The sequence below is a fragment of the Gymnoscopelus braueri genome (assembly GCF_963280865.1).
Source record: "Gymnoscopelus braueri genome assembly, chromosome: 21".
NCBI lineage: Eukaryota > Metazoa > Chordata > Actinopteri > Myctophiformes > Myctophidae > Gymnoscopelus > Gymnoscopelus braueri.
This window is the reverse complement of record NC_137623.1, coordinates 23,434,326-23,461,347: the sequence shown is the minus strand read 5'-3', so window position 1 is coordinate 23,461,347 and position 27,022 is coordinate 23,434,326. Positions and strand designations below refer to the sequence as shown.

Sequence of the window (27,022 nt, the reverse complement as noted above, 5' to 3'; positions counted from 1 at the left end):
ATGGTTTTACATCATATTACCAATAATACCAAGACCTCAAAACCTGGTCAAACCCCAAATGTTTGAAAGAGTCTGAAAAGGGCTGCTAGCGTCCAAACTCTAGCAACTGGTAAACACCACAACTATTTTTGGAAGCTACTTACAGCCACACTTGCAACACAAATCTTAGGCAGAACAAAAAACAAGAACTGCAATGACATACTGTAAGAAGAGAAGTGACACAAGTGACAGTGTTGTCACTCCTCTTCTTATGTGACGCTTCCTGGCTTACCGTCAAAGCTGCCGTGTTCTGTACAGTACTGAAGAAGCTTGCCATATGTCTCCATAGAAGGTCGGAAAACAAACACACCGGAATTGAAGCAGTCGGGCCAGCCAGGATCAGGGGCAGCTGACAACTCTTCTCTGTCAAACAGCTCATCTATATTTGAGACCACCTGGGATGTCCACACAGACAACAAAAACAGACAGGCCCCCAACAGTCAAACGATACACATCGCACATCGCATAAAGCCTAAGGTGAGAATTATGTAAAGCATGCATTTGAAAAAGCTGTACCCTCAGTGCGCAACAATTACTTCAGTCAGCTATTGTAAGAACAATCCATCACACTCACGCCGGCCAAAAGACTAATATCTCCTCTGGTCATGGGGGGATTCCCCCCCCATGTGGGAGTTCCGGGTTCAAATCTAGGTGGTTACATTGAGGACTTGTCCAGGATTGGACTTCTGGAGGGCGGGGCGGAGGGTGGGGCAGGGTCATACAGGGATGAATGTAGCTGCAGAGTAGCCCTGGCCGAGGCCCAGAAAACTAATATCTATATACCCCTTTGGATGAACAGTTGATGTATGGGTTTCCCACAAGGGACACCTGGGTTCAAATCCAGGTGGTTACACCTTATCAGATTTTTAACAAAAAAGAAATAAGGGGCAGACAAAGACATCCAGATTTCTCACCAGTGTGTCTGCATCCATGAAGACACATTTGGAGAAGTGTGTGAGGGTCCAGCAGTGCAGCTTGGTGAAGGTGACGCCTAAATCAGGTCTCTTCATCATGGCCAGGTGAGCGGTGTCCCCGCTGTCCAGCACATTCACGATCCTCACCTCATCAAAGATCTTTCTCAGCACAGACCTAATGGACCACACAGCTCAGGAATTAATAGCTGAATAGTAAAAAAGAAAAGAAAAAAATGTCATCATGGGATGTCCCTGATTGAGAGGTTTCTTACTGGCAAGGATCTGACACATGTGGTCCGATGAGTGCCACCAACTTCTTTGAGGTTTTGTGGTTGCGCAGAGACTTGCCCAAGACCATGGCTCCTTTGGCATAGTTGTCATTCGTAGCCAACGTTACAAAAGCTTGGGCTGTGTAGGGAACAGACATTTTGCATTAGGCTTGCAATTTATTCATCTGTTGCACTTTACTATAAACAAACTATATTACCACACCAAGTAAATCTTTTAAAATAAAAGGTAGAATATAAGCTAGGGCTGCACAATTATGGCTAAAATGATCATCCCATATATTTTGCTTAATGTTGCCATCATGAATATCGATAATTTCTATTAATAAACTTTATTTGTATAGCACCTTTCATGACATGAAATGCAGCTCAAATTGCTTTACAGAGCAAGAATACAATTACAACTAATTAAACAATAAAGCAAAACATTTTAGTGGATTTTTCTCCCTTTTCTTATGTCCCTTTTTGCTACCCTAACCGGTGCCCTATCTTGGACAAATTGTACAGTCTCGACAGGTTGTTGTACCATGTTCTGGTTATTACATCTTGTTGTGTAATGTTGAGGAGACAAAGGGAAGATGCAACAGCTGTCCAAATAATATTACAATGTATTGTTGATGTGCAACACTCCCAGCTCAAACCATGAACAACCCTGAGGCACTGACTGCATGTCTCAGTCAGTTGCCAAGTTTACCTCCCCATCTGTGTACAATACCCCACTTTATTTCCTCCTCCACGCCCGGGGACGCCCCCCATTTTGATTGGTTGCTAGAGCCAATGCTTGGCGCATATATCATCAAATATACATGCTGGGAAACGAGCCAACGGTTGATATTTATATATCTTCAAACAAACACATAGCAACAAACAGAGGGCAATAATTTCAGTCACACAGGCACAGCAGCTCGGGAGGAAGATCACTGCATTCTAACTCCAGTTCTAGTTACATAACCAACCATGCTGCTGCACACACACACACACACACGCCCCCCTCCAGTTCCTATTCAACTACCGGGTTTTAATGAAGTAATGTTACATGCAAGTGACAGGGTGGACATACTGTACTGTACAATTAATGCCTTAATAGTAAAGTAATACACGGTTTCGACGAAAGAGAGATTCGCTAGCTGGATGGCTCGTGTTTCATGCTAGTGACAGCGGCTGCTGGTCGGGTACATGATGTTGTCATGCCTTCAGGGATTGCTTTGCTTCATCGAGTGTGTTTGGAACAGACTGTCCACTCCACACTATGTCCACTCCACATGCAGACAGACAGACAGACAGACAGGCCTACGTGTGAAAGTCTGTTCTCTCCAGGGGCAGAGAACGCAAACTTTAACTGAACTCGACTTGACTGACACTGACTTTATGTATTTTGGTCATCAAAGGCAATACAATGCCTTCATTTGTGATCATTGAAAATATAGACCCAAAAAAAGTGTAGGCTGAAGCCTTAGCTTATTGTGCCTACCCTTTTAAGTGTTGAATAACCTCATAAGTAAGAAAAAATACAACATGTTGCACTGTCACAGCAAAGCCACGGTTTCATGTTGCACTGACTATAGCACACTACTTCCCATTGCAGTGAGTGTGAGACTCACTTCAGTAAGTTCACAGCTAACTAAGCTAAAATATACAACACCACTACAAAAGACAGGACTATAAAAGATGGCAGGCAACTTAAAAGCTTACTTTTACTTAGCCCTGATGTGGCTAACTTTTACTGAACTCTGACTCAACTGACACACTGATTCAAGAACGTACGTGTTGCAGTCACACAGCAAAGCCAAAGCCACACATGTTCATGTTGTTGCACTAGCCTATATTTCCCTACTTCCCATTGATTACAAAGAGAGACTCACTTCAGCAAGTTTATACTGCTAAATAAATCACCACAACTCTTTACAACAACTAAATGGGACTAAAAGATGGCTAAAAGCTACATATACTGACTTGACTGACACACACTTCAAGAACATGTTGCACAGTCATACAGCAAAGCCACATTTTAATATTGCACAACCCTACTTCCCATTGAAGTGAGAGAGAAGTTTATACAGCTAACTAAGCTAAATATACATCACTACAACGCTTTACAACAACAAATAAACAGGACCAAAAGCTGGCAAGGCAACCCTAAATGTACTTTAACGATTACTTCTGTTTATACTTATGGACTCGAGGGTGACTGACAACATGGCTAATTAAAAAGTAAGGGCATGCAGACCAGCACGTTTCCTCAGTGTGTGTCCACCAATATAACAAAGCCAAAACGTGTCTTCTCGGTTAATCGAACAACAATCACATTTAAAGAGATTTTATTTCACGTACCTGCCATGACTGGAGTAGAGTTATTAGTCCTGGACTTAAAATACAGGACAAATAACCTGAGGAGGAAAAAGAGACCAGCTAAAAATGATAGAGGTGGATTTATACCAGCATGACAGGCTGGGATCACGTGACCGTCTGGACACACCCACCTTTATACTAGGCAGTATCGTACGACGGTGCAGCTTGTCGTAAAAGAACAGATCTACAAGCTGACAACGCGTCTGCTATGGGTGATAGTTCCAATCATTGGAACTATCTCATTGAGATAGACAGCATTCTTACAATGGGAGTCAACGCTAGTGTCATATTTAACTCTATGGTCATAACCATAGATATATATAAAGGCTAGATGACTCACCCGCGCTGCTGGCCAATGGAGTACAACGTTGCCACATGGCGGCCATCTTGGGACGGTCATTCATAACATTATGTCTATGGGGCATATACTTTGAAATAACCATAGCGTGCTCAATTTTCATCCAATTTTCAAACGGTTTGGTGTTTTGTAAACACCAAAGATGTAGTTATGACACTGCATACTTATAATTATAATCATGTTTTTTTTTAAAATATATATAATTAAGTATGCAGTATCAAAACTACATCTTTGGTGTTTACAAAACACCAAACCGTTTGAAAATCGGATGAAAATTGAGCACGCTATGGTTATTTCAAAGTATATGCCCCATAGACATAATGTTATGAATGACCGTCGCAAGATGGCCGCGGTTGAGCTACGCTTGCAACCAAGCCCCCAGAGTTGCTGAGAAACATTGAAGCTGCCACCCCAGTGGCCAAAGCTGGAACTGCAGGCGGGGAGAAATACATGCACGCGCAAAACATGCTGAGAGATATTTATATTTATACATATAAATATGTAAACATATTATACATAAACACATATGCATTTAGTTATACATAGGCATCTCGAGTGTATTTAATAAATATATCGCGTTCAATCCTTGACACACGGGCTGCCGTAGAACGCAAAAAGGACACTAGTGCGCATGCTCATAACTCTATGGGATACAAAATCGAACCAATAATTCTACTTCCGGCAGGTTTCCGGGTGCTTCAAAACGCCACTGAGCACATTCATTGAAATGATAGCTGGGGGCGGGGCAATCCGCCCTCTAGTTATATTATACCTCTATGCTTGCAACGCCCCCTTGAGCCATCTAGCCTTTCTATATATCTATGGTCATAACTCTCTGGAGTGCGCATATCCGAACGCACCCCAAGACTACCAGTGTTGCCATGTCGGCTTATTATAAGCGACTTTGGGCTCCTTTTTCTGTAAGTTGCTTTTTGTTGTTTTTTTGGGCTTATTTCTAAGTGTACTTGCTTATTTACGCTTGCTTCCAAAAAAACATTATTATTTCAACCAGTGTTTTTTTTTATATTTTCATGAAAATGTTTTGTGCCAGGAAGCATTTGTGTTGTTAGAATGTTAAAAAAAATATCCCACATTGTATTGCAAGAGTTTTTGAAAATAGCAGATCTACAAGCTCATGTAGCCTATAGTTGCTTCTTGGCTTGTTTTCCTAGACCTGGTTGGTTGCTTATTCTCTCACAAAATATGGCAACACCACCCTGGCCCAACTGAGCACAGGTCCACTCCTCCTTGCTAAATGCCAACAAAGGTCACAGAGTTTAACAGTGGTGGTGGAAGTACTCACATTTTGTACCTCATTTTTTTGACGCGTTGTGAGCTTGTACATAGGCTATTATCAAATAGCCTCAGGGCTGAAGTGGTTAATGCATGTTTTATAATAATATAATATGATAATATAATAATCAAAATCTACAAAGTAACTAGTAACTAAAGTTTTCAAATAATTGTAGTGGAGTGAAAGTACAATATTTGCCTCTGAGATAAGATGTAGTGGAGTAGAAGTAAAAGTATTGAAATTGGAAACACTCCAGTAGAAAAATAGTAGTAAAAATCCTCAAAAGTGTACAGGAGTAAATGTACTAGTTGTTTTTCTTTCTTCAAGCTATCCCTGCCACTCAATGTCTCAATGTGCAATACTTATTCAAAGTAGCTGTGTGTTCCTTTTAGTTATTTAGTACACGTGGACTGTTAAGTGTCAACAACATATTTGTACATGTAGTCTCAGTTGTTTACATCAGTTTGCTTTCCTGGTAGCAGTAGCCTAATAGAAATTCTGTGCCATGAGGCCAGCTTATTCAACATTAAGTTTACAGTCTATCAGGGACAGTCATGTTTTTTAGTTTTTATATTTATTTATTATTATATATAGGGACAAAATGTTCTATGCATTATATTTGCTCTGTTGTCGCCATCTAGTGGAACGGAGAACAAAGGACATCACACAGATAGATAGGAGTCACTACCACTTCTAGAGGTCATTCTGCTCACTCACATTACATAACATAACAATGAATTATTCTAGTTGTCTGAGCAGACTTGAGGGAAGGCTCAGCATCCAGAGGAGAGGAGAGGTGTAGCCTACTGTGTGTCGCCATTGTTTGTATTTCTTTAAAACTTTCACAGGCATGCTTTTAATGTTCATTTATAAGTTTGGCTTCTTTCAAAACAGGCCTGAAAATCCATCTATCAGGAGACCACAAGGGGAGGTAACTCAATTTTCCCATAGAAAGGAGGTGACATTCACTGGCGACATTTTCCACTGTTCTCCTTTGTACATAGGCCTATAGTGTTTTATATTTGTTGATGATATGTATTATTGTGTTACTTTTATGCTATGTTGATGAATTGAGTACATAGGACCACAATGTTATCCTTTAGCCTACATGTCTGACTGTACCTGTTTACATTTCTGACTAATAAAGTATTCAATCGATCAATGGTTACACTAATGTGATAACAAATAAAAAAGCATTCCAAAAATAAGAAAACAGCACATCACCATTCACAAACTTTTGCACGATAATTTAACTTTAACGAATCACATATAAATACATTATTTCATATTTGTCTCTTTTGCTTTTAAGATTTGGGTCAGTGTTGTTGTTAGGTTCAAATATTCAGCTCTTTGGCCATTTATATTCTCCAGTCAGGCACACATGGTTGGCAGAGCACAGACGCTGCCATGGAGTCAATACTGTATGGCTGTCACGTACTGCACAGCCAGACCAGTATCCTCAGAGATAGATAGTCCCCCCCACAACCACCACTGGAACACTGCCAGTTCACAGGAGGGATCTCCCAGCCTCAAAGGCCAATACGGGTCCATTTTACACTCTCAGAACACTCAGGATTTTACGGTGTTGTAGGCTACAAAGTGTCTGTGGGTCCTTTTTGTTTCTCATTCTCATTCATGATTCAAAAGGATTGCATAACGTAGGTGTTATTAAGGAACCTAAGCGCTCAACCCAGAGTCCCTGAATGGGTTCCGAGGATTATAAGTCTGACCTTGTTTAGTTTTTCGTCTAGGACATGGAGGATGTTTTTAAGCTACAAACATGGCTTAGTAATCGTTCAAATAAGTTCCAATCATTTTCTGCCGTAGATATTGATTTTGTAAGTATGCACGCCTGTATAGTGATAAAAACAAAACAAAAAAACATAGCATATCATGTGTATTTTGACAGCAAAATTACAAAAGTTTAGTCCAGCACACACTGCATTGTTCTCTCTCTCTCTAACACACACAAACACGCAGGCATGCATGCATGCACACACACACATGCACAGTGCACACAAACACACGCATGCACACACGCGCACACACACACACACACACACTTGGACTTGAATCGATTCAGCGAGTAGTGGGGATGGATCATTGATTTTATTGTTTGCACTCATCTTGACATTCTGTCAAGCACAGTGAGAAAACATGGCGGGTGGTGCCCCGTATCCATGGATACGGGCTGAGGACGGCTGAGAGGTTGGGAGGGTGAAGGGGGATTGGGGGTTGGGTAGAGGGGAGCCGGAGTTGGCAGGCAGGGGTCTTCTTGGCAGCCTCTCTATTAGAGGGTCTTCTGCACGTAGGAGGTGATGTACTTGACGGCCAGCATGGTCTCCTCGCACGTGGGCTTGATCTGAGACTCGGGCAGCAGGAAGCCGTAGCGGCCGGTGTCGCGCAGCTCAAAGGTGTAGGAGTATTTCACCCCCAGGTCATAGGCCCAGTCGTCTGAACCGCCAGCGGCAGGGTCTGAGGGGAGGGAGAGAGAGAAGGAGAGAGAGAGAGAGAGAGAGGGGGGGGGGGGGGTGATAGAGGGAGAGAGGGAGAGGGAGGGAGAGAGAGAGATGGGGGAGTGATAGAAGGAGGGAGGGGGGAGAGATATATAGAGAAAGGGAGGAGAGAGAGAGAGAGAGGGGGGGGGGTGATAGAGGGAGAGAGGGAGAGGGAGGGAGAGAGAGAGATGGGGGAGTGATAGAAGGAGGGAGGGGGGAGAGATATATAGAGAAAGGGAGGAGAGAGCGAGAGAGAGAGAGAGAGGGGGGAGCGAGAGAGGGAGGTGATATAGGGAGAGAGGGAGAGAGGGAGAGAGAGAGAGATGGGGGAGTGATAGAAGGAGGGAGGGGGGAGAGATATAGAGAGAGAGGGAGGAGAGAGCGAGAGAGAGAGAGAGAGGGGGGTGATAGAGGGAGAGAGAGAGAGATGGGGGAGTGATAGAGAAGGAGAGGGGAGAGGGAGAGAGAGAGGGGTAGTGATAGAGGGAGAGAGGGGGGTGATAGAGGGGTGGTGATAGAGGGAGAGAGAGAGAGGGGGGGTGATAGAGGAGGAGAGAGAGATAGCATAGTGATAATGAATCAGGACAGCCATGGACAGTTTGTTTTTAAACAAATGCTAGGTTTGACAGAATTGTCGTACACATGCAGTGTTGAATGAAGACAGTGCAGAGGCTAGATAAGAAAATCCTCTGACTAAAGAGTGTAAAAATGTACCCAAATGGAGGCGTAATGGTCAGTTTTTACACTCTCGTGCATGGGTTAAATGAACATTGGCAATTTTACTGTGCATGCGTGAGCTTAGACATTGTGAAAACGCCATGAGACGCAATGGTGGTCATCACGTAAAAAGGGCCCTAGAGCAAGCATCTTGTCAACGCCCTCCTACCGTACAGTACAGTATGTCCCTTCTCTAGCACGGAAAATAGTTTGGCTGCAACATTTATTGTAGTACTTACAGATGGTAGCAGCGCCGGGTCCACTAGTGTATCTGGTACCGTACAGGCTTTGCAGAGCACTGGAAGCCTCCACTGCAACCTTCATCTATAATGCAGAGATGGAACACACAAAATAAAGACATGGAAAATACAGCAGTACAGTACAAACACCCTGTACCCTAACTAACCTAACCCTACTCTCTGTTGTATGCTGTATAGAGTGTACTATATGAAACAAGTGTAAGTAAAGTATGTGTTAGAAATCTAGAAAGTGCATGTACGGTATGGAATTGGGATTGCAGCATGCAGCATCCAAGACGCTGGATATATTAAAAATCAATATTACAGGAAATGAGAGAAATGCACAAGCAGGGAAGTACATTTGAGGATGTAGAGATCAGATAGGATGGACTCCCGGAGCTCTTTTGTTCTATAAAACATCGGAAGGGCGGGGGGGGGGGTTAGAAGTGAGTAATGGGGAGACAGGAATGTGTGATCCACTACAGTCAGTGTGAGAGCTGGAGCAAGGGTGTGAGTGTTAAAGCACAGCCCTCGGACGCCCCGGCGAGATGTCGATTACAGGTAAAAGAGCTTCCTTTGAGAGGGAGCCACATGAGCCAGGCGATCAGGGACTTTGCGGCAGCTAAATATGGATTCAGATAAGTGTGATAATGGTATATGGGTTGGGTCTCACTCTTGCACGAGGGACCCGACTTGAAAATAATTAGGGAAATAATTAGGGACAAAGGGAACACCTGTGACGTGCGTGCTCTACACATAATATATTTGTAATTTATGGCTAATGACATTTGTGAAATGTAATGTGACTGTGCTTCAGGCATTCATGCCTGAATAAGGTCATCGGTGACCGAAACGTTGCCTCTCCTTAAATAAATGTACTCCTGCGTATTCTTTTATTATTGATGTGCACTTGTTTGCCTATGCGCCTGCTCTTAAACCTTTTATCCTAGGTGTGCGAAAGTTTTTCTCAACAAACTACACAAGTTAATAGAGATAATACACTTTGGCAGCTTTGCGGCACAAATGTTACGACACAAGCCTTTTGACAATACATTCAGTATTTAGTTTGTTCTTCTGTTCCCTGCTTGGCAACTCAAAGCATCTTTGTTTCTTCCACTATGTTCCATTGATGAAGCCTTAATTAATTAATTAGAGTCATTTTAAACCCTTTAGCTTTTAATTATTATTGTCAATTATATTGTCAATATATTATTCAATTATTTAATTAATTAATTCTACATTGGCTTGGGTTGTGACAATCATGGTGCACGGATGGATAATTCTTGGTCATTGCTGAAGACGTTTGTTCACCCCTAAGACAGTGGTTCTCAACCTGTGGGTCAGGACCCCCCGGGGGGGTCCCCACATGATTTTCTATTGAGGGGGGTGCCTAGATGACAGTGAAGTGACAATTTAAGAACTTTTAAGTTGGATCTCAACAAAAAGAAGAAAAAAGACCATTACTGCATCAAAAGTAATCAACAAACTATATTATAAAAACTGGTCAAACAATGGCCAAATTGTCAAATAATATAAGATAGAGGCAAAAATAAATAAATAGCCGATGTACAAGCTCACATTGTGTTGCGAGGCGTTGTGAGCTTGTAGATCGGCTATTTTCTCAATATTTATCTGTGGAACCGAGTCAAACAAAATGTAATGCCTCAACTCCTACATTCCATGTGCTCATAAGGGTTGGGGGGTTGGGGGGGGGGGGGTCCCCAGTTAAAATAAGATTATTTTTGGGGGGGGGGGGGTCGTGACCTGAAAAGGTTGAGAACCACTCATCTAAGATATTCCTCTGAAAGAACAGCAGGCCTACTGTAAGTGGATTGTGCTGTTCTGGTTTGTGTTGAATCAAGAGCATTGTGCTCCTATAGATGTTCAGGTCAACACTCTGGAATGTACTCACTGTATGAACTACTGTATATTGTCAGTTCAAATTACATAAGTAACACATTATGTAATAATATTACTCTCAAGAGTAACAAAGAAACATACCGGATTACTTTTACTGATTGGCTAATATTACAGTTAATAATTCAAGTAACACATTACTTTCAAAAACTATTTTTTTTACGGTGAGGCTCTGCAGGAGTCTAGTCCTGTGGTTCTTAAAGTGGGGTCCGGTGACCCCCATGGGTGCTTGAGGAGGTACGGCTCTGATAACTCTCAGATTGTGCAAATGGAACCAAATGGAGTCCATGTGGTTCCATTTGTAAACTCTTTAAATGAACACAGAGGAGTTTACAGTGTAGATTGGGTCCCAAAAATAATCATATTTGAACAAGGGACCCCCCCAACCCAACAAGCACTAGGAGGAGTTGAGGCATTATATTTTGTTTGACCTGGTTCCACTTCCAGCTTTATTTTCACATTATTTGACAATTTGGCCAATGTTTGACCAGTTTTCATAGTATAGTTTGTTCATTACTTTTAATGCAGAAATCGTCATTTTTTTTCCTTCTTTTTTTTTGGTATTAAGAAGGTCTTAAAAGTCCTTAAATTGTCACTTCACTGTCATCTGGGGACCCCCCAAGGTTCAGAACCACTGATCAAAGCTACTGCCAAGCACAATTCCTCTGAAAAGTAACATAATATCTTGAAATAAATCTATTGTTTAAAACATGTGCACTCTAATGTATAGCCAGCAGTGGTGTAATTGGAGCATTGTGATATATTTATATTTTCAAAATATTTTAATAATGAGTACTTTCTACTTTTGGTACTTTAAGTACATTTTTATACCAATACTTTTGTACTTTTACTCAAGTAAAAGTATTTCTACAGTATTGCGTAGCAGTATTGCGTAGCAGTATTGCGTAGCAGTATTGCTACGTTTACTTAAGTAAAAAATTTGAGTACTTTTTCCACCACTGATGATAACCAGTATAATAAACTACTGCATAATAAATAATAAGTGACGTTGGACTGACCAGCTCGCTGTGGTCTGCTGCCAGGTCGAAGGTGTAGGAGTAAGGGAACAGCAGCAGCTGGGAGTAGGAGTGGATGGTGATGTAGGCCTTGATGACGGACTTGTTCCTGCGGATGAAGTCGGCAACATTCTTGACCTCGATCTCAGACTCGGGCTTGTAGCCACAGAAGGTATCACTGCAGGGGTTGCTGGAGGCTCCGGTAGCTGCAATGAAATCACACGATGGAGGAGAGAAGTTGTAAAAAAAAACAGACGGAACAAATTATGACAATGGATTTCATCCCAGTCTTCAAATGTGTGAAACACTGAAAGCTTTGACAGGGGGTGAGACGTCAGTTTTGTTGCGTTCAAAATGAGTTGTAAGCGCCTCAAGATGTATGTCAGTGGTTCTTAGCTTTTTCAGGCTGCGACCCCCCCAAAATAAGGATTTCTGAACTGGGGACCCCGCCCACCCCGACAAGCACTTGGCATTGTAGGAGTTGAGGCATTACATATAGTTTGACTCGGTTCCACAGATAAATATTGTGAAAATAGCGGATCTACAAGCCTGCAACGCGAGGCGTTGTGAGCTTGTAGATCTTCTATCTGCTAGCTTGTAGATCTGCTATTTTCACAATGCTTGCCTCTTTCTTATATTATTTGACAATTTGGCCAATGTTGGACCAGTTTTTATAGTATAGTTTGTTGATTACTTTTGATGCGGTAATAGTCTTTTTTTCATTTATTTATTTTCATAAATTTTTTTAGGTATTAAAAAGGTCTTAAAAGTCATTATAAATTGTCACTTTACTGTCATCTGGGGTCCCGACCCACAGGTTGTTGAGATCCACTGATATATGTGATATACTTACTGCACCAGCCAGCGTTGAAGTTCCTGTTGGGGTCAGCACCAATGCAGCCGGATCCAGACTTCCTAGAACGAGTCTTCCTCCACATCCTGTTCTACATTTCCAAGAAAAAAACAACAGAAAACACACTGAAATGCACAATAATAAACTAAACATTATATAATATTACCCTGGCTATGATACAGCCTGGCTTCCATTAGGTTACAGTGTGCAAGAACAGATGTAGAAGTGAATGTCCGTCATACGCTCTTGTGGGTGTAGTCATAGCCGTCAATGTTGAAGACGGGCAGGACGAAGACATCCATCTGGTTGAGCAGGCTGGTCATCTCAGCATCGCTACCATAGGTGGACAGAGCCTGAGGAGGTATAGGCAGAAAGTGAAGTGAGTTTGGCATGGAAAACTACGATCTGCCTCACCTACTGGCTATAGGACAGGTGTAGTGGTTACGCCCATCTGGGCATCTTCCTTTACCTCCTTCACGAACCACTGACAGAAAGCAGTGGAGATCCACTCTCTGGCATGGATGCCACAGTCCAGGAAGACAGCGGGCTTGGTGGCGCCAGTCTGCTTGCCGAGCTAATGGGTGTCAAAGTGAAGGCATATGGTCTTAATAGGTTTGTTAAGCCTAATTTATACTCCCTCTTAAGTCAAGAGATATTGAGCTAAGTATAAACAGACCAGTCATAATTATTTTAAAATAGCTAATAAAAAAATTCTCTCTTATAAATGCCTGGTCTGTGATGAAATGAAAGAAGAACATTTAATACCTTGAGGACGGTCATGGGGCGTCCCTCGTAGCTGTTGCCAATCACCTGCTTGCTGACCAGTTCGCTGGAGGAGGAGATGGAGGCGATCCAGCTCTGGATCTGAAATCAAAAAAGTGTCAAAGAAAGATCAGGACATCAGATCAGTGAGTGACATCAGAGAGAAAGAGAGACAAGAGAAATAGAGTGAAAGAGACTGACCTTGTCCAAGCTGTTGTACTTGGTGTAGCTGTGAGCTCTAGGGGAGGGCTTGTTGTCCGCCTGAGCCTCAATGGAGGCCTGCAGATCCTCAATGAGGACCCTGAAGAACAGAGTCCATCAGTCAACTGTAAAGCCTAATTCATAATTCGTAATAATTTGTCGACGGCTCATCAAAAGTATTTTTTTTATATAAATGAAGTATAAATGAGCCTTATGAACTGTGGCACAGTACTAGCACTTTTGCCCACGCACCAACAATAATGCAGCTATCATGCTCTTAACAACTTAAGCCCTATCTTAGTCGTAAGACGAATCGTGGAAATAGCCGCTCTGCAAGCTTGTAGATCGGCTATTTCAGCTATTTCTGAAAGGTTTGAGAATGTTCCGCTTATAATGACATGCCCATTAGGGATGCCAGGGTGACAGTGGTTAATGTGTTTATATATATATATTTCTTTTTTTAAACATCCAAATATACTGTATGTAGACACATGTAGCATAGCCTACTCTACTGTACGTAGCTTGGGAGTAGGCCTACAGTATGTACGCACAATAGGTTAGAGAAGCATTACATTCATTTTCATGGTGGAAGAGGAAATGAGAAACAGGTGTGTGTTGTGTGAGTGACCTACTCATGCTCCATGCCACTCTGCTGCAGCATGGTGAACACCATGTCAGCGTGGGCGGAAGGGACATGGATGTCCACATCAATGTCGATGGTCACCAGCTCAGCACTCTCAGGCCTCCAGAAGTCAACCTGCAGAGGGCGCCACAGACAAACACTTCAGTGCAGATATACTCAGTTGGCTTTCTTCAGAGCTCTTTCACACTCACTCACTCACTAACACGCACACGCACACGCACACACACACACACACACACGCGCATGCATGCACGCACACGCTCACAATATGAATGGGTTTCTCAATCACTCAATTGGCAAGGTGAGGATTCCGAATGTGATTCTTATTGTCGGATTATTATGGGAGTTCTCATAGCTTAAAATGCATAAAAGCTAGTCAGTGTTTTGTTTTTTTAATAAAGAAGATAAAGTGAATTTAAATCTGCACAATCTACACTGTACTGACTGGAATAGCCTGAGAATGCAAGTTCAATTGGCTAGTATCACCTTTAACAAACCAATTTAACCCCTGTAGTGCTGTAGTGCAGTGAGAATAGCACATCAAAGTGTGTGTGTGTGTGTGTGTGTGTGTGTGTGTGTGTGTGTGTGTGTGTGTGTGTGTGGGGACCTGTACCTCCATGCTGTCACTCAGTTCCTTAATGAGGGTCACATGCTCGTCAAGCACAGGCTTCAGACGGAAGACTTTCTCACTATTGTTCAGAAAAGCCAAGAACACAAAATCATACACATTTGGCCCTCAACACATTAGATAGGCTACCCTGGGGCCCCATGCAGCTGCTTTCACATGTTTTCTCCTCTGCCTCTTTCCTCTCAATATAGCCTTTAGAGTAGAAACTAGTGTTTTTTTGTTGAGATTCTCAATTCTTATTGGATAACACTGAAAGTGCTGTGCACATAACCAGTGGTGGGTTCGATTTTCAGTCTGGTACTGCATGAATTTTTGGACAACTGGACAATATATGACGATAGACAAATCTAGTACCAGCCAACCAGTATACTAAACCAGCCACTAAACCCTGAACTGGACCCGAGTTGGCTCTGTACTTGGACTGCTTTTTACGCCAACACCAAATCTCTTCACTAAAAATGGACGATACAAGCTTGTAGATCTGCTGCTAATGTTCCCCCTAGGCCTAGAAAATGCTGGGGTTTAAGTATGCCATAAATCTCAAAGATTTTGCTACAATAGCCAAGCCTTGCTTGTACTGGATGATTACAAAACAGTGGGAAAAGAACACAAACTACCTTGAAGTTTGTACAGACAGGTTTGTGAACAGTACATTGTTTCAATATGTGAAAAATGGAGATAGCATGTACCAGGGCAGGAATTCCATGGCCATCACGCTCCCACAGTTTGGCATTTTAGTGAAATAATCAGCTGTTTTTTTCAAACCACGTATGAAAAATGAAATCATCCTTTTACCCTTAAGCTCAATGTATTGTTTTATTTTATGGCCTTGCAGCCCTGGCATTTGTACCCTAAAAAGGAGCAAAGGTCTTGCACCTAAATTTATGACATTCGAGGTTTGTATGTATGTATACAGTGAACGGTACACATAATGTTGCAGAAATGTATCTCTGCTGTTAATCCAGGATGTTAATCTGAGGTATTAGTACTTTGTTGGACAGTAGTTAATGTGAACTTTAACACCAAACCCCCCTGCTGTTTCATCTCATGTATTCACCATAATCTATATTTATTTTCTATTTCATACTTTTGGGGGTCTGTATTCACCTCTATTTAAACAAATGTATGGATTAATATTGGCTAGGCGAAAGCAGATGAACATAATTATGGCATATAAAGCCGCATGGAATGATTTATGATGCCGATGATAGGTACTTATAAGCTTTTGCATCTGTTATAATACTTTCAGAAGTCTACACATATTTCATTTCATCTTTACTCTATTCAAGTATTGTGCAACATTGCATAATACCTCAGAAAGGCCCCTGAGTAAGGGAATTTAACATTCTTGTGAATGTGCTTTTTTATCTTGGTCTAAGGACAAATTAATGTTCACATATTAAATCTGATGAATAATTTGCTTCTCTGGTTTTTCTTTTTCCATGTATGAGGGCTAAAGCCATCAAGGCAGTACCATCAACTTACACTGGCTACTGCACCGGCAATGTCATGTAAAGCCATAATTGTGTCATTACTTTTTATGAAATAAATAAAGTAATATACAATCTGCCTTCTGAAAACACACAAAACACACCAAATCATTACCTTTTTGCTTCATAAAAAAATAAGATTCAGACTTTACCCCTCAAAGCGGGTGATGTCAGCCAGGGCAAATGCCACCAATCCGAGGAGCAGAAGGACCTTCATTATTGCCAGTGTGAGGCTGAGCTGACCGCAGGGCAGTACTTATACCCTGTGACCCTCAGTGTGTCCACCAATCCCAATCAGCGATGTAGCAATCCTGCCATGTTTCCCTCTAGCACAACCTGTACTGATGGCAGTGCACCTGTTTTTTTCTTTTTTGGCGTTACGTGCGTTTTGGAGTCCTTCAATGCTGCACGCTCAATAATTAACAGACGCAAAATGCACATTTTGTTGGGTGAAACCTTCAGCCAAGGCCACAGCAGATTATTTTTGAAACATTTCTCGAAAACTTGCATGGTCTAATTTAGGATTCTGTTACTTTTGTTCACCGTCACATTTTCATGGGTATTGAGCATTACTTGCAACAAACAATGTAGCCTACCAGATCAGTAGTGTGTTTTTTTTATTTTTATTCATATCATTTTCATAAATTCACAAACTATACACTTACAGAATAGAAAAAGAAACCGATATCCACATAATTCAACATCATCATGTTTAAATACCACAAAGACAACTACCACAGTTATGGACAAGTATCACCCTACCTGGAGTTTTTGTGTCATTTCATTATTTATTCATACACGTTTCTCCCACATCTTTGCACCATCTCAGATTACTGCATATCTGTCTTATTATTATACACGTACTATATACATAGCCACAATGAGCACATCATTTGACAATATCATATATAGCATTACAGACGCCATCTATCGTAGTGCTATAGAATATCTGCTGACAAATACTTTACATCAAGCATTTGCGAGGACTATCGTCCAGTCATTGTTCCACAATTTCTGGACAATTATCAGAGTTATTGATTACTGATGGAGCACAAGTTGGTATACGTGTGTGTGTGTGTATGTACTTTAGCTAGATTGTGATTTTCTTGAGTTTGAACTTTTGTATCTTTGTTGAACTGCCGAAAGGAACTGTAGTCATGCAACATCTTCACCACCAGGGCATGAGTTTCACCACACTGTCATCATAATGAAATAGCATGACGCCTGATTTACACTTCATCGTATGACGGTGTTGCGTGCTACAAATAGCCGACCTGCAAGCTCACAGCGCGTCACGGACGTGATGCGTTGAGAGCTTGTAGATCTGCTATTTGTGGCACGCGACACCATCATACGACCGAGCATTTAAATTAGGCATAACTCAATAGTGGTCATGTTTCTGGGATAGGACATCAGTCATGAATCGATCAACGTGGCAGCCCCATACGCTGATCTTTTCTTATGAAGTGTATAGTTGATTACTGAGCATAATAATGACTGTTTTGGCGACAGTACTGTACATGTTCCTCTGAGGCCTGGAGTGTGAAAGCATGGTGTGTGCGTGCGGTGTGGCGTGTGCTCATCAGCTGCTGAATGAACAGTGTTGTGCAAGGTGCTGAACGTCTCTCAGACTAACTCGTGGCAGGATGGGAAATACAACATTCAACAGGACATAGCCATGTCTGCATGGTTCAGTGCTTGGTAATACAGTTGGGGTTCTAAAATCATGGAATGTCTCCAACCCGAGCCCCATGAAGAACTTAAAAGAGCGATGGAGACGTGAGCTTTCGCCGTCGATCCTTTCTCATTTAACGGAGGCCTTGTTTTTGTTTGTGAGGCCAAGCGTCTCAGAGGCGTGGTAGGAGAGCGAACTCATCTTGGTGCTGATGCTGGGGTGCGGCCCCATCACTCCTCCGGGAGAGCAGCGCAAGAGGCGCAGCAGGTTTTTGCGAAAGTTGTTTCCCACGAAGCCGTAGAGGATGGGGTTGACGCAGCTGTTGAACCAGGCGATGCAGATGGTGAAGGGCATGGCGGTGTCGATGATCTCCAGCATGTGGCAGTCGCGGGGCAGCACGCCCATCTGGTGCAGGACCTGCATGAAGTGGAAGACCTGGTGGGGCGCCCAGCACAGGAAGAAGGCCAGGACGGCCGCCGCCAACATGCGCAGCACCTCGTCTTCCCGCGAGCGGGCGCTCTTCTTGATGTGCCGCGCGACCAGCAGGGTCCGTCCGATGAGGCAGTAGCAGGTGATGATGATGAGGAAGGGCACCAGGAAGCCCAGCAGGGTCTTCATCAGGTTGGTGGCCAGCAGGATGTCCTTCAGCCTCATGGTGCTGTTGTCCTTGTGCAGGATGGCACACACCGTGGTCGTGGTGGAGTTGGTGATCTCGTACACGTCCCGGGTCAGCGCCGTGGGCAAGCTGAGCAGGAAGGCGAAGATCCACACCAGCACGCAGGTGATGCGCGCGTACACCACGGTGCGGGACCTGCGCGAGCGCATCGGGTGCACGATGGCCAGGTAGCGGTCGATGCTGAGTGCAGTGAGGAAGAAAATGCTGGTGTAGAGGTTGAAAATGACCAGCCCTGCGCTGGCCTTGCACAGGAAGCTCCCGAAAGGCCATTCATAGCCCGTGGCAGTGAAGATGGCCCACATGGGCAAGGTGATGAGGAAGGTGATATCGGAAATGGCCAGATTGAGCACAAAAATGTTGGCCACAGTCTTCAGCTTCATGTAGCGGTAAATGACTGCCACCACCATGCTGTTGCCCACAATGCCAATCACAAAGTTCAAGCCGTAGACCACGGGAACCATGGTGAAGATGAATTCATGGCTCCCAGACATGCCACAACTCAGATCTATCCCGTCTGTCGCTGCCTCCGTTGTATTCTTCATTTTCCCTTTTAGTGCCAGGTCCTGGGACTTTAAAACCGGGGGCCCTGTCGGCAGGGTGCGTCTGTGGTGACTGATACGGGCCTTGGGCGAGGGGCTCAGCGAGTCCTATAAAAGAAACACAGCAAAAATGTCACAGACAGTCTAGGGGAAGAGCCATCATTACCGCGGGCACGGCCCATAAACGCTAATCCACACGAGCGCCCATGAAAGTGCTCACCCTACACTAGCTCATTAAAGACCTGCACATTAAAACCGTCCTGACGCTTTATGTTATTTCTGTAAAATAAGAGGCCATCAAAAACAGATGTTGTATGTTATTCAATATTCCAAAAAATGCCCTTTGAAACATCGTTACACCGAGGGCCCAGATTCTGTCTCTTCCTTTAAAAACGTCACTTTGCTAATGAATAGCAACAGTAAAACTGTACAGTGTTTATCAAATGCTGCGTCCATCTGGGCGGACTGTCAGCACCCGGAAAGAGAACATTTATGCCGTGTGTTATGACCTGTGTTAATGAAGACTGCATGCCAAAGTGCGTGCTTGGATAACAACGCCATTAAGCGCTGAGGTACTGTGGGGGGGGGGGGGGGGGAGCAGCAAAGGCTCCAGTCACTGTAAAAGACATGTCACGTTTCAAACCCTCGGTGAGCTGAGATACCCAGCATGGGAACTTCTAATCAGCACACACCTAAACAAACAGGACAGCGGGGATTCGGCTCATGTGGAAACTTCGCTCTGTGAGAAAATCAAACCTGTGTGCTGCAGAAAATTCGCCTCGGGGCTATGGTTTTGCTTCATTTGTAAGGGCAGAATGTGAAATGGGAAGGAAAACTCATAGTCTCCCTGTGCTTCAGAGAGTCTTAATGTTTAATAGAATAGCTTAATGTACGTCATTAGCCCGTGCTGATATAGTAATATTAAAATGGGCCCGAGGAATGCTATTACTACTAACAGACTGTTTCTTTTACTGTACTAATTATTTTAAATGACAGCTTGAATGGGGTTATACAGTAGATATAAAAAACTAATAATGGGGAAAAATGCAGTAAAAAATAATATTGAAAAGAAAAACAACAACAACACTAATTTGAAACAAAGATGTTATGAACAGTTGAATGTGAAGTGTATTATGCTTTTCCATACAGGCTAATCATTACCTACGTTGGTGATGGGAACAGGAAAGGAATTGACACAGTGTCTTGCCACAAGATGGCATTCTAGCTTAAAACATTCCCCCCACCGCCCAGCGCCCACCCTATTTCCAAATCACAAATGATGATATCACATACACACTACACAGTTTTATCAGTATGAAAAATGTGTTGAGATAAATGTAGCCTTGTTGCAGTGGGTGTTGTTGTGTGCACGAGAAAACAGAAAACCACTACTGTACATTGAATGCACTGTTTAAACGTTTTACTATAGCACTTGCCCTAGCCTTGACGACCTTGCAGGCTTATGCAAAGGCTAAAATGTTATGCATGTTATGTAGACAGATGCCAGGTCATTTGTAGACCATCCTATAGTGTATAGTTTCAATGTATAGATTATTGATATTTTTTGATATTATACTGTTTAGACTGATGGATCCTAGATGACTATTTCTATGCATTTGATGTATTACCTCGTGTTTTCCTTGCTTACTGTAAATCACTCTGGATTAAGAGCATCTGCTAAATGCCTAAATTGTACATTTTAAATGGTACTATCCACATTCTGAACGCTCTCTGCTTGGTATTCAGAGGAACATTGAGTGAGAGGTCCGAGTGTAGAGCTACTTTATCTTCCAGTTTTGACCGCTTCAGGTGGACGGATGCATTCTTCAAAAAGAGAAAAAAAAAAAAAAACATATTGCGTTTAAACTGACATCCATATCAATTGCAGATGTGGGGAATGTCCAGCATGGAAGATGTCTGCATGCCAAGGGCAACAGGATAATGAAATATCTCTTTCCCCCACAGACCTGGTGTAGTAGACTCAAGCACCAACACAGATGTCATGGCTGAGATTTAGATGTGTTTTCTTTCATTAATGAGTATAGCAGTGGGTGGCTGTAAATTTTAAGCTCTCTAAGGTTTGCGAGTGACTAAACACGTATCGCTTTTCCATTTCAGGGATTTTAAACAGTTTAAAACAGAGAATCTCGGGAATTCCTTCCCCCTGCAGGCCGGGCACGGACATATCGAAGAAATCCTACACCACCCCACATACCATACGGCCATTATTAGAAGGGGTGGCATTTTAACCCGCAGTATTTTTCCACAGGGGAGATGCACAAAGTCAGATGTAAGGGGTGGGTTGGGCTTGGGGGGGGTGGAATCCAAACAAGGCTGATCATATGGCTCAGAGTTATTGCTGCCTATATAGCAGCTATCCTATGTAAGTGAGCCCCATAATAAAGGTCAGGTAGCGCTGACAGAAGGTAACTAGGAGGCAGGTGATTTACAAGGGTTGCTGCATGTGGCCAGTGAGCAGAGGGCTGTATAAGCAGGGATGGCACATTACAGATGCAAAGCCATAAAGCCTGGGTGACCACAGACAGGAAGGTAAACAACCACTTCACAGGATCCGTGAAATTGACGTCCCGTTCCACTTGGACGAGACAAAGGGAATGCTCGATGACAAATTCGATGACTGGGAGAAACATGAGGGATATTTTTTCCTCACTGAGCATCAATGGCTGATTGGCCGATATCGCCGCTCCTTTACTCTAAATCAGCAGTTCTCAAATGTTTTCGTACCCCCAAAATGTTTAAAGGGATACTTCACTTTCACATAAAATAAACATTAAAAAAAAATATTAAAAAAAAATGAAAGAAGTTATGGCAAAATAAAGGCCCCCTCACACATTAGTAGGACACTCTAATGCGTGAGGGGGCCGTGATTTTTCCATTACTTTTTTCATTTATTTTTAATATATTTTTTAAATGTTTATTTTATGTGAAAGTGAAGTATCCCTTTAAAAGTACTTGGCTGTGGACCCCCCATCTGAAAATGTTTTGTGCTAGGGACCCCCCCCCTCAGAAGAGAAGATTTGTGTTAAAAATGCAAAAATCTTCAAAATCTTCAAAACACTTTTTCAAAATTTGTTTTCAAAAATAGCAGATGTACAAGCTCAGAGCCGAGCTTGTACATCTGCTATTTTTGAGAACCACTGTTCTAAATCCTAAGGGTTTTCTGAAATACTTATGTTGCTATATATACTGTATATATATATATATATATATATATATATATATATATAGACAAAATCTTTCAGTGAATTGCTGTCCTGGGAAACACTAGACTAGAGGATCTACTGTAGTATAGAGCCCTGGGAGTCAACAAAGTATAAAGGGATTAAGTGGTTAAATGTCATATTCCAGAAGGTTTGCCTCCAGTCCCTTCATTCATGGGGCTCATGGGAATTATTTATTTAAAGCTAAACACAAAGTAGTTGAACATCTCTACGTTTGTTAGGGGATTTGATGTGACTGTGGTTAATATCATAGTTCCCATCAACAGAGCTATCCGAGGCTTCCCTTGGCCTTGAACACCAGGCCACTCTCTGACTTGAGCATCGCCATCTGCTTTACACAGCAGCACTACTAAAATATCTTCTTGATGGAGTTAATGATTTATATAACTCCATTATGAAGTCCATTTTCTTATACTGGAAACACACACTACGTCAGCAGTATCCCTGACTATGCACACTATTAAACAATGATCACGCTATCATTTTGGTGTATTTTTCCCCCCGTACAGTAAAGCAACGAACAAGCATAGCTTAATGGACCGCTTTCACAGAAGGGACATAGTTAGAATAAAGATATCTGGCAGATACTAGTAATAATCAGTTTGATTTAGGCGAGCCAAATAGCAAGCATTTACACTAGTCAGTAGCAATATCAATGCTTTCTAAGTGGTACACCTAAATCAAACGTACCACTGTTAATTTTATTATATTGTTTTATTATATATTTTTCCATTAACTCAGTATTTTTGTTGTGTGCAGATTAGGTGTGGCTGAATTCCCACCCACAACTTGATATAAATATTTTATTTTAAGATATTTGCCTTTGGAAGTTTTGTGAGATATCCAATTCTTATCATTCCTTCTTAATTTGAACTATAGGCTACTGTACGAAATGGATGACTATATACTGTACACATACACTAACTGTTTAGGTCAACAGTTTGTATCACAAGCTACTGACTTTCGGCTCACTTACACCTATACTACCTGAAATGTACTGAGGCATGTTCAAACAAGTTGTTTCTAATTCTGAAAGGAACAGTTTGTTTAATAGCTACTAGCAGCCATACCTCCTGTAATGAGAAATGCACATCTCTCTGTGGACATTTATGGCCAATATAATTCACTGTTGAATGTGTGTCAATGCCACAATATTTGACTGAATATATATACAACTTACAGATGTGCCATTGATTGATTGCCCTGATCTTTCCCTGAAAAGCCACAGTGTTCCCCTATATTCACACCTGATTAGCCTTTGTTTGAATTTACACTATTTCACACCTGCCATCATTTCGCACGGGCTGGCAAATGTCCCACTTTCTCCGTGAAAAGGTGTGGATTTCCCAATGATTTGACCATGAATTGTCAGTGGCAGGGCCTGTGAAGTTCTGAAATGGCACATTGTATACACGAGAGAGAGAGAGAGAGAGAGAGAGAGAGAGAGAGAGAGAGAGAGAGAGAGAGAGAGAGAAGACTGGTAGACTGGTGATGAAGGGGATTGGAGCTAATGGAAACAAACAGTAGGCTTTAGAAAGCCTGTCTGCATACTTCTTTTTCCAAAGCTGTTCTTCCATGTGACTTGTCACAATAAAACTGGGCAAACGTCTGGCTGTGAACCAACCAACTCTCCTCCTGCATTTCCTGCGCTTTGCCGTTTTATTGTGAAACATGACGCACGCACTCTCTCTCACTAGAACAACACTTAGCTCATCAGTGGGGTTTTGTACATACAACCTTGTGTTGTTGTTTTTTCCCGCATAGTGCAGGATAGTTGAATCGTGTTTTTCTGTATGACGGTGCTTCTTATCGTTTTTCTTGCCTTTGTATTGCTGTATACGTCAGTACTTTCCCTCTCTGTACCCGTAACTCTGTAACTCAACTGCTGTGCTGCCTCTGGGCGAAATTCCCCCGTGGGATCAATAAAGGTATCTATCTATCTATCTATACATACATACTATAATTTGTACCTCACGGGCAGTAGCCTACAGTATCTTCTTTTTTTTTTTTTTTTATTATATATATTTTTTTTAATGAATGCCCTATTTTATGCTTTGTCATATATCAGTGATGCACAAAAGTAGCAAAAATAACGTATTTACAAGCTCACAACGCGCCGTGACGTGACAAGCTGCGAGATTGTAGATACTATTTTCGAAAATGTCTGAAAATCTTGGCCTATAATGTGTATAACGTGCTGAAAAATAAGGATGCCAGGTTGAAAGAGGTTCAGTCTGTCTGAGGGTTTTATAAATGTTTGACCAATCAACGGTATTGACAAGAGCCTGTGACTAAATAATAACTACACTGGATCCGAATGGAACACATCAGGTTCTCTTTTCCATTTCTTGTAAAGTAACTGTTTTGGACAAGGGTTAGGGCAAGGGCTACAGGTTTCCGCCTGACTGTGACAAGATATTTACAACTTGGAGCTATACTTTGGATCACTGGTTCCCAAACTTTTTAGCTCAATACCCAAAAGAGAAATTAGTTTGCTCGGGACCCAAACAAGTGAAAATATAGCAGATCTACGAGCTCACAGCGCGTTGCTTCGCGCCGCGTTGTGAGCTTGCAGATCTGCTATTTTCAATACTTCTTAAACTTTCTTTTTATTTATTTATTTTATCTTGAAATTTTTTTTGATTATATTTTAATTGATGAAAAGTTGTGATTTTCTTTACTCGCGGGCCATAAAAATTTGTCCATTTGGGGAACTTGTGCTTTAGATGACAGCTATACGCTCGCTTTCACCCTGAAAACAGTTGCAGGACAGCTATGATGAAAGAGATCAGACAAGACGGCTTTGGTTTACAGTACGGCCTTCTGTCTACAACAGAGTCGAGCTCCAGGGAGGGTCGCCACGCGTTCTCTATGTCAGCAACCGCTCATTGTCAAGTTACACCTCCTTTAATCTCTCCTTCCTCAGCCGGCTGCGCACCCTTTCTCATCTCCTCTGATATTGCTTTGCTCTTTCACTGTCTCTTTCATCGTTATCTCTCTCAGTCTCACCGATATTGAGTCTTTACTTTTTAACCCATTAAAACCGGGAATTTTGCATCACAATCGTTTAACCACTTTAACCATATTTTATACTTTGGCTATTTAAAAAAATCTTTGAATATATATATATCTTTTTCCTTTTTTTACTCAAATCTTTGCTTCTGGGGGTCCCTAGGGAACAACATTTTTTTCAGATAGGGGTCCGCGACCAAATACATATCAATTTGGGGGTCCTCCACATGAATACGTTTAAGCACCACTGATATAGCAACATCAGAAAACTGTTTAGGATTTAGAAGACATTTGTAGAATAGGCCTCAGGACCTTTAATGGGTTAACTGGTTCTATCTTCCTCCTGACAGCCTCGTATTCATTTCCCTTCAGGATTGCCTCTCTCTCCTCTTTCTTACAATAACCCTTTGCCTATTATCTAATTTCTCCCCTCCTCTCTCTCTCTCCCTTCCCCAGTCCGTCCAGGGGGACTGACTGAATCTTTCATAAGTGCAGGATTATCAAAAGAATGGAGAGCAAAATATTTATGTAAGGAAGTGGGCATTCTGGTCTATAGGGAGCCCAGGGTCTCTGCGTGTCAACCACAGTATGGATAAAAACATCCTTTCCCAGTAGTAGGTTTCACATACCACACTGTGTAGGATGTTTCCCATCCCCGTACATCACGTACACAGCTGGATGTTGTTGTTTTTTTTAACCACGGGAACCACAGCGTCCCTATTCTGGGCAGGTCGTAAAAAAAGTTGACATTCGGTGTAGAGGGAAAAGGAAGTGGGCTAATTAAAGACCCCTTGGGGACCCAAGTCAGATATACTAGGGTTCTACGTGGCTAAAGACCTCGTCTCTGTGTCCACGCCTGTAGGACTTTCACACCAACAAGTTAATTAACAATTAATTTGGCATGAAAAGACAGAAAGAAATAAAATAATATAAGAAATACAAATAATCCCCCACTTTGCTTTTGTTTCATTATTAGATATCAGCTCCAAAGTAACACAAGTTAATTTCATGGAATCAAAGTAAAAAACAGCTTTTTCACACCAAATAGAACGTGAAGAAGCTACCTTGCTGAGAATCCTTTTGTCATTTAACAGTATACAATGGTACAGTACTGTATGTAAAGCGAAAAAAGTAAAATAGAGAGAGGATTTAGTTTCCCCTCTTAAGTGTGAGAAAACAAAAGCAATATTAAAAAGGAATAGGTTTGTAAAAGGCTCTTTGTGAGAATGAAACAGTGAGAAGCTCTTACCTGTGGTGCTGAACCAGAGGGTTGCTGATGCTTTCAGAGCAGGAGGGAGAGAGACAGAGAGAAAGAGAGAGAGAGAGAGGGGGAGAGGGAGAGAGAGACCACCATAGTGTGCCACTCAGTGCTTCTGATTCAACTTAACTGGACAAGCGAGATGAGCCGGAATACTGGCTGACACACAAACCTCGCTAAGTCACCCGCACACACGCGCACACACACACACACACACACACACGCACACACACACACGCACGTACACATACTCACTCTCCAGTGATGAATGAATCTGGAGCCAGGGAGCTGCATATTGTCCACTGTTCACACAAACACACACACGCACGCACGCGCGTACACACACACACACACACACACACACACACACACACACACACACACACACACACACACACACACACACACACACACA

The 27,022-nt window shown here is 42.3% G+C and overlaps 3 protein-coding genes across 5 annotated transcripts in view; all 3 read right to left on the bottom strand.

Moving 5' to 3' along the window:
* Positions 1 to 3,693, bottom strand: part of gyg1b (glycogenin 1b) — a 439,315-nt gene extending 435,622 nt beyond the window's left edge. For all 3 annotated transcript variants that reach the window (XM_080418221.1, XM_080418219.1, XM_080418220.1), the window contains exons 1-4: positions 3,572 to 3,693; positions 1,226 to 1,361; positions 954 to 1,128; positions 272 to 434 (exon numbers count right to left, since the gene is read on the bottom strand). In XM_080418221.1, coding sequence (XP_080274347.1) covers positions 272 to 434; positions 954 to 1,128; positions 1,226 to 1,361; positions 3,572 to 3,578 — 481 coding nt within the window. In that variant the 5' untranslated portion in view covers positions 3,579 to 3,693. The remainder of the gene's footprint in view (positions 1 to 271; positions 435 to 953; positions 1,129 to 1,225; positions 1,362 to 3,571) is intronic.
* Positions 3,694 to 7,384: 3,691 nt separating this feature from the next.
* Positions 7,385 to 16,528, bottom strand: cpb1 (carboxypeptidase B1 (tissue)). Its single transcript, XM_080417234.1, has 11 exons — positions 16,358 to 16,528; positions 14,701 to 14,776; positions 14,077 to 14,201; positions 13,445 to 13,544; positions 13,247 to 13,345; positions 12,951 to 13,055; positions 12,724 to 12,834; positions 12,482 to 12,572; positions 11,632 to 11,834; positions 8,696 to 8,780; positions 7,385 to 7,716 (listed from the first exon to the last, which is right to left on the bottom strand). The coding sequence occupies exons 1-11, from the start codon at positions 16,420 to 16,422 to the stop codon at positions 7,532 to 7,534; spliced, it is 1,245 nt and encodes a 414-aa protein (XP_080273360.1). The 5' UTR covers positions 16,423 to 16,528; the 3' UTR covers positions 7,385 to 7,531.
* Positions 16,529 to 16,809: 281 nt separating this feature from the next.
* On the bottom strand, positions 16,810 to 26,732 carry agtr1b (angiotensin II receptor, type 1b). Its single transcript, XM_080418491.1, has 2 exons — positions 26,599 to 26,732; positions 16,810 to 19,203 (listed from the first exon to the last, which is right to left on the bottom strand). The coding sequence occupies exon 2, from the start codon at positions 19,096 to 19,098 to the stop codon at positions 18,010 to 18,012; it is 1,089 nt and encodes a 362-aa protein (XP_080274617.1). The 5' UTR covers positions 19,099 to 19,203; positions 26,599 to 26,732; the 3' UTR covers positions 16,810 to 18,009.
* Between the last annotated feature and the right edge of the window lie 290 nt (positions 26,733 to 27,022).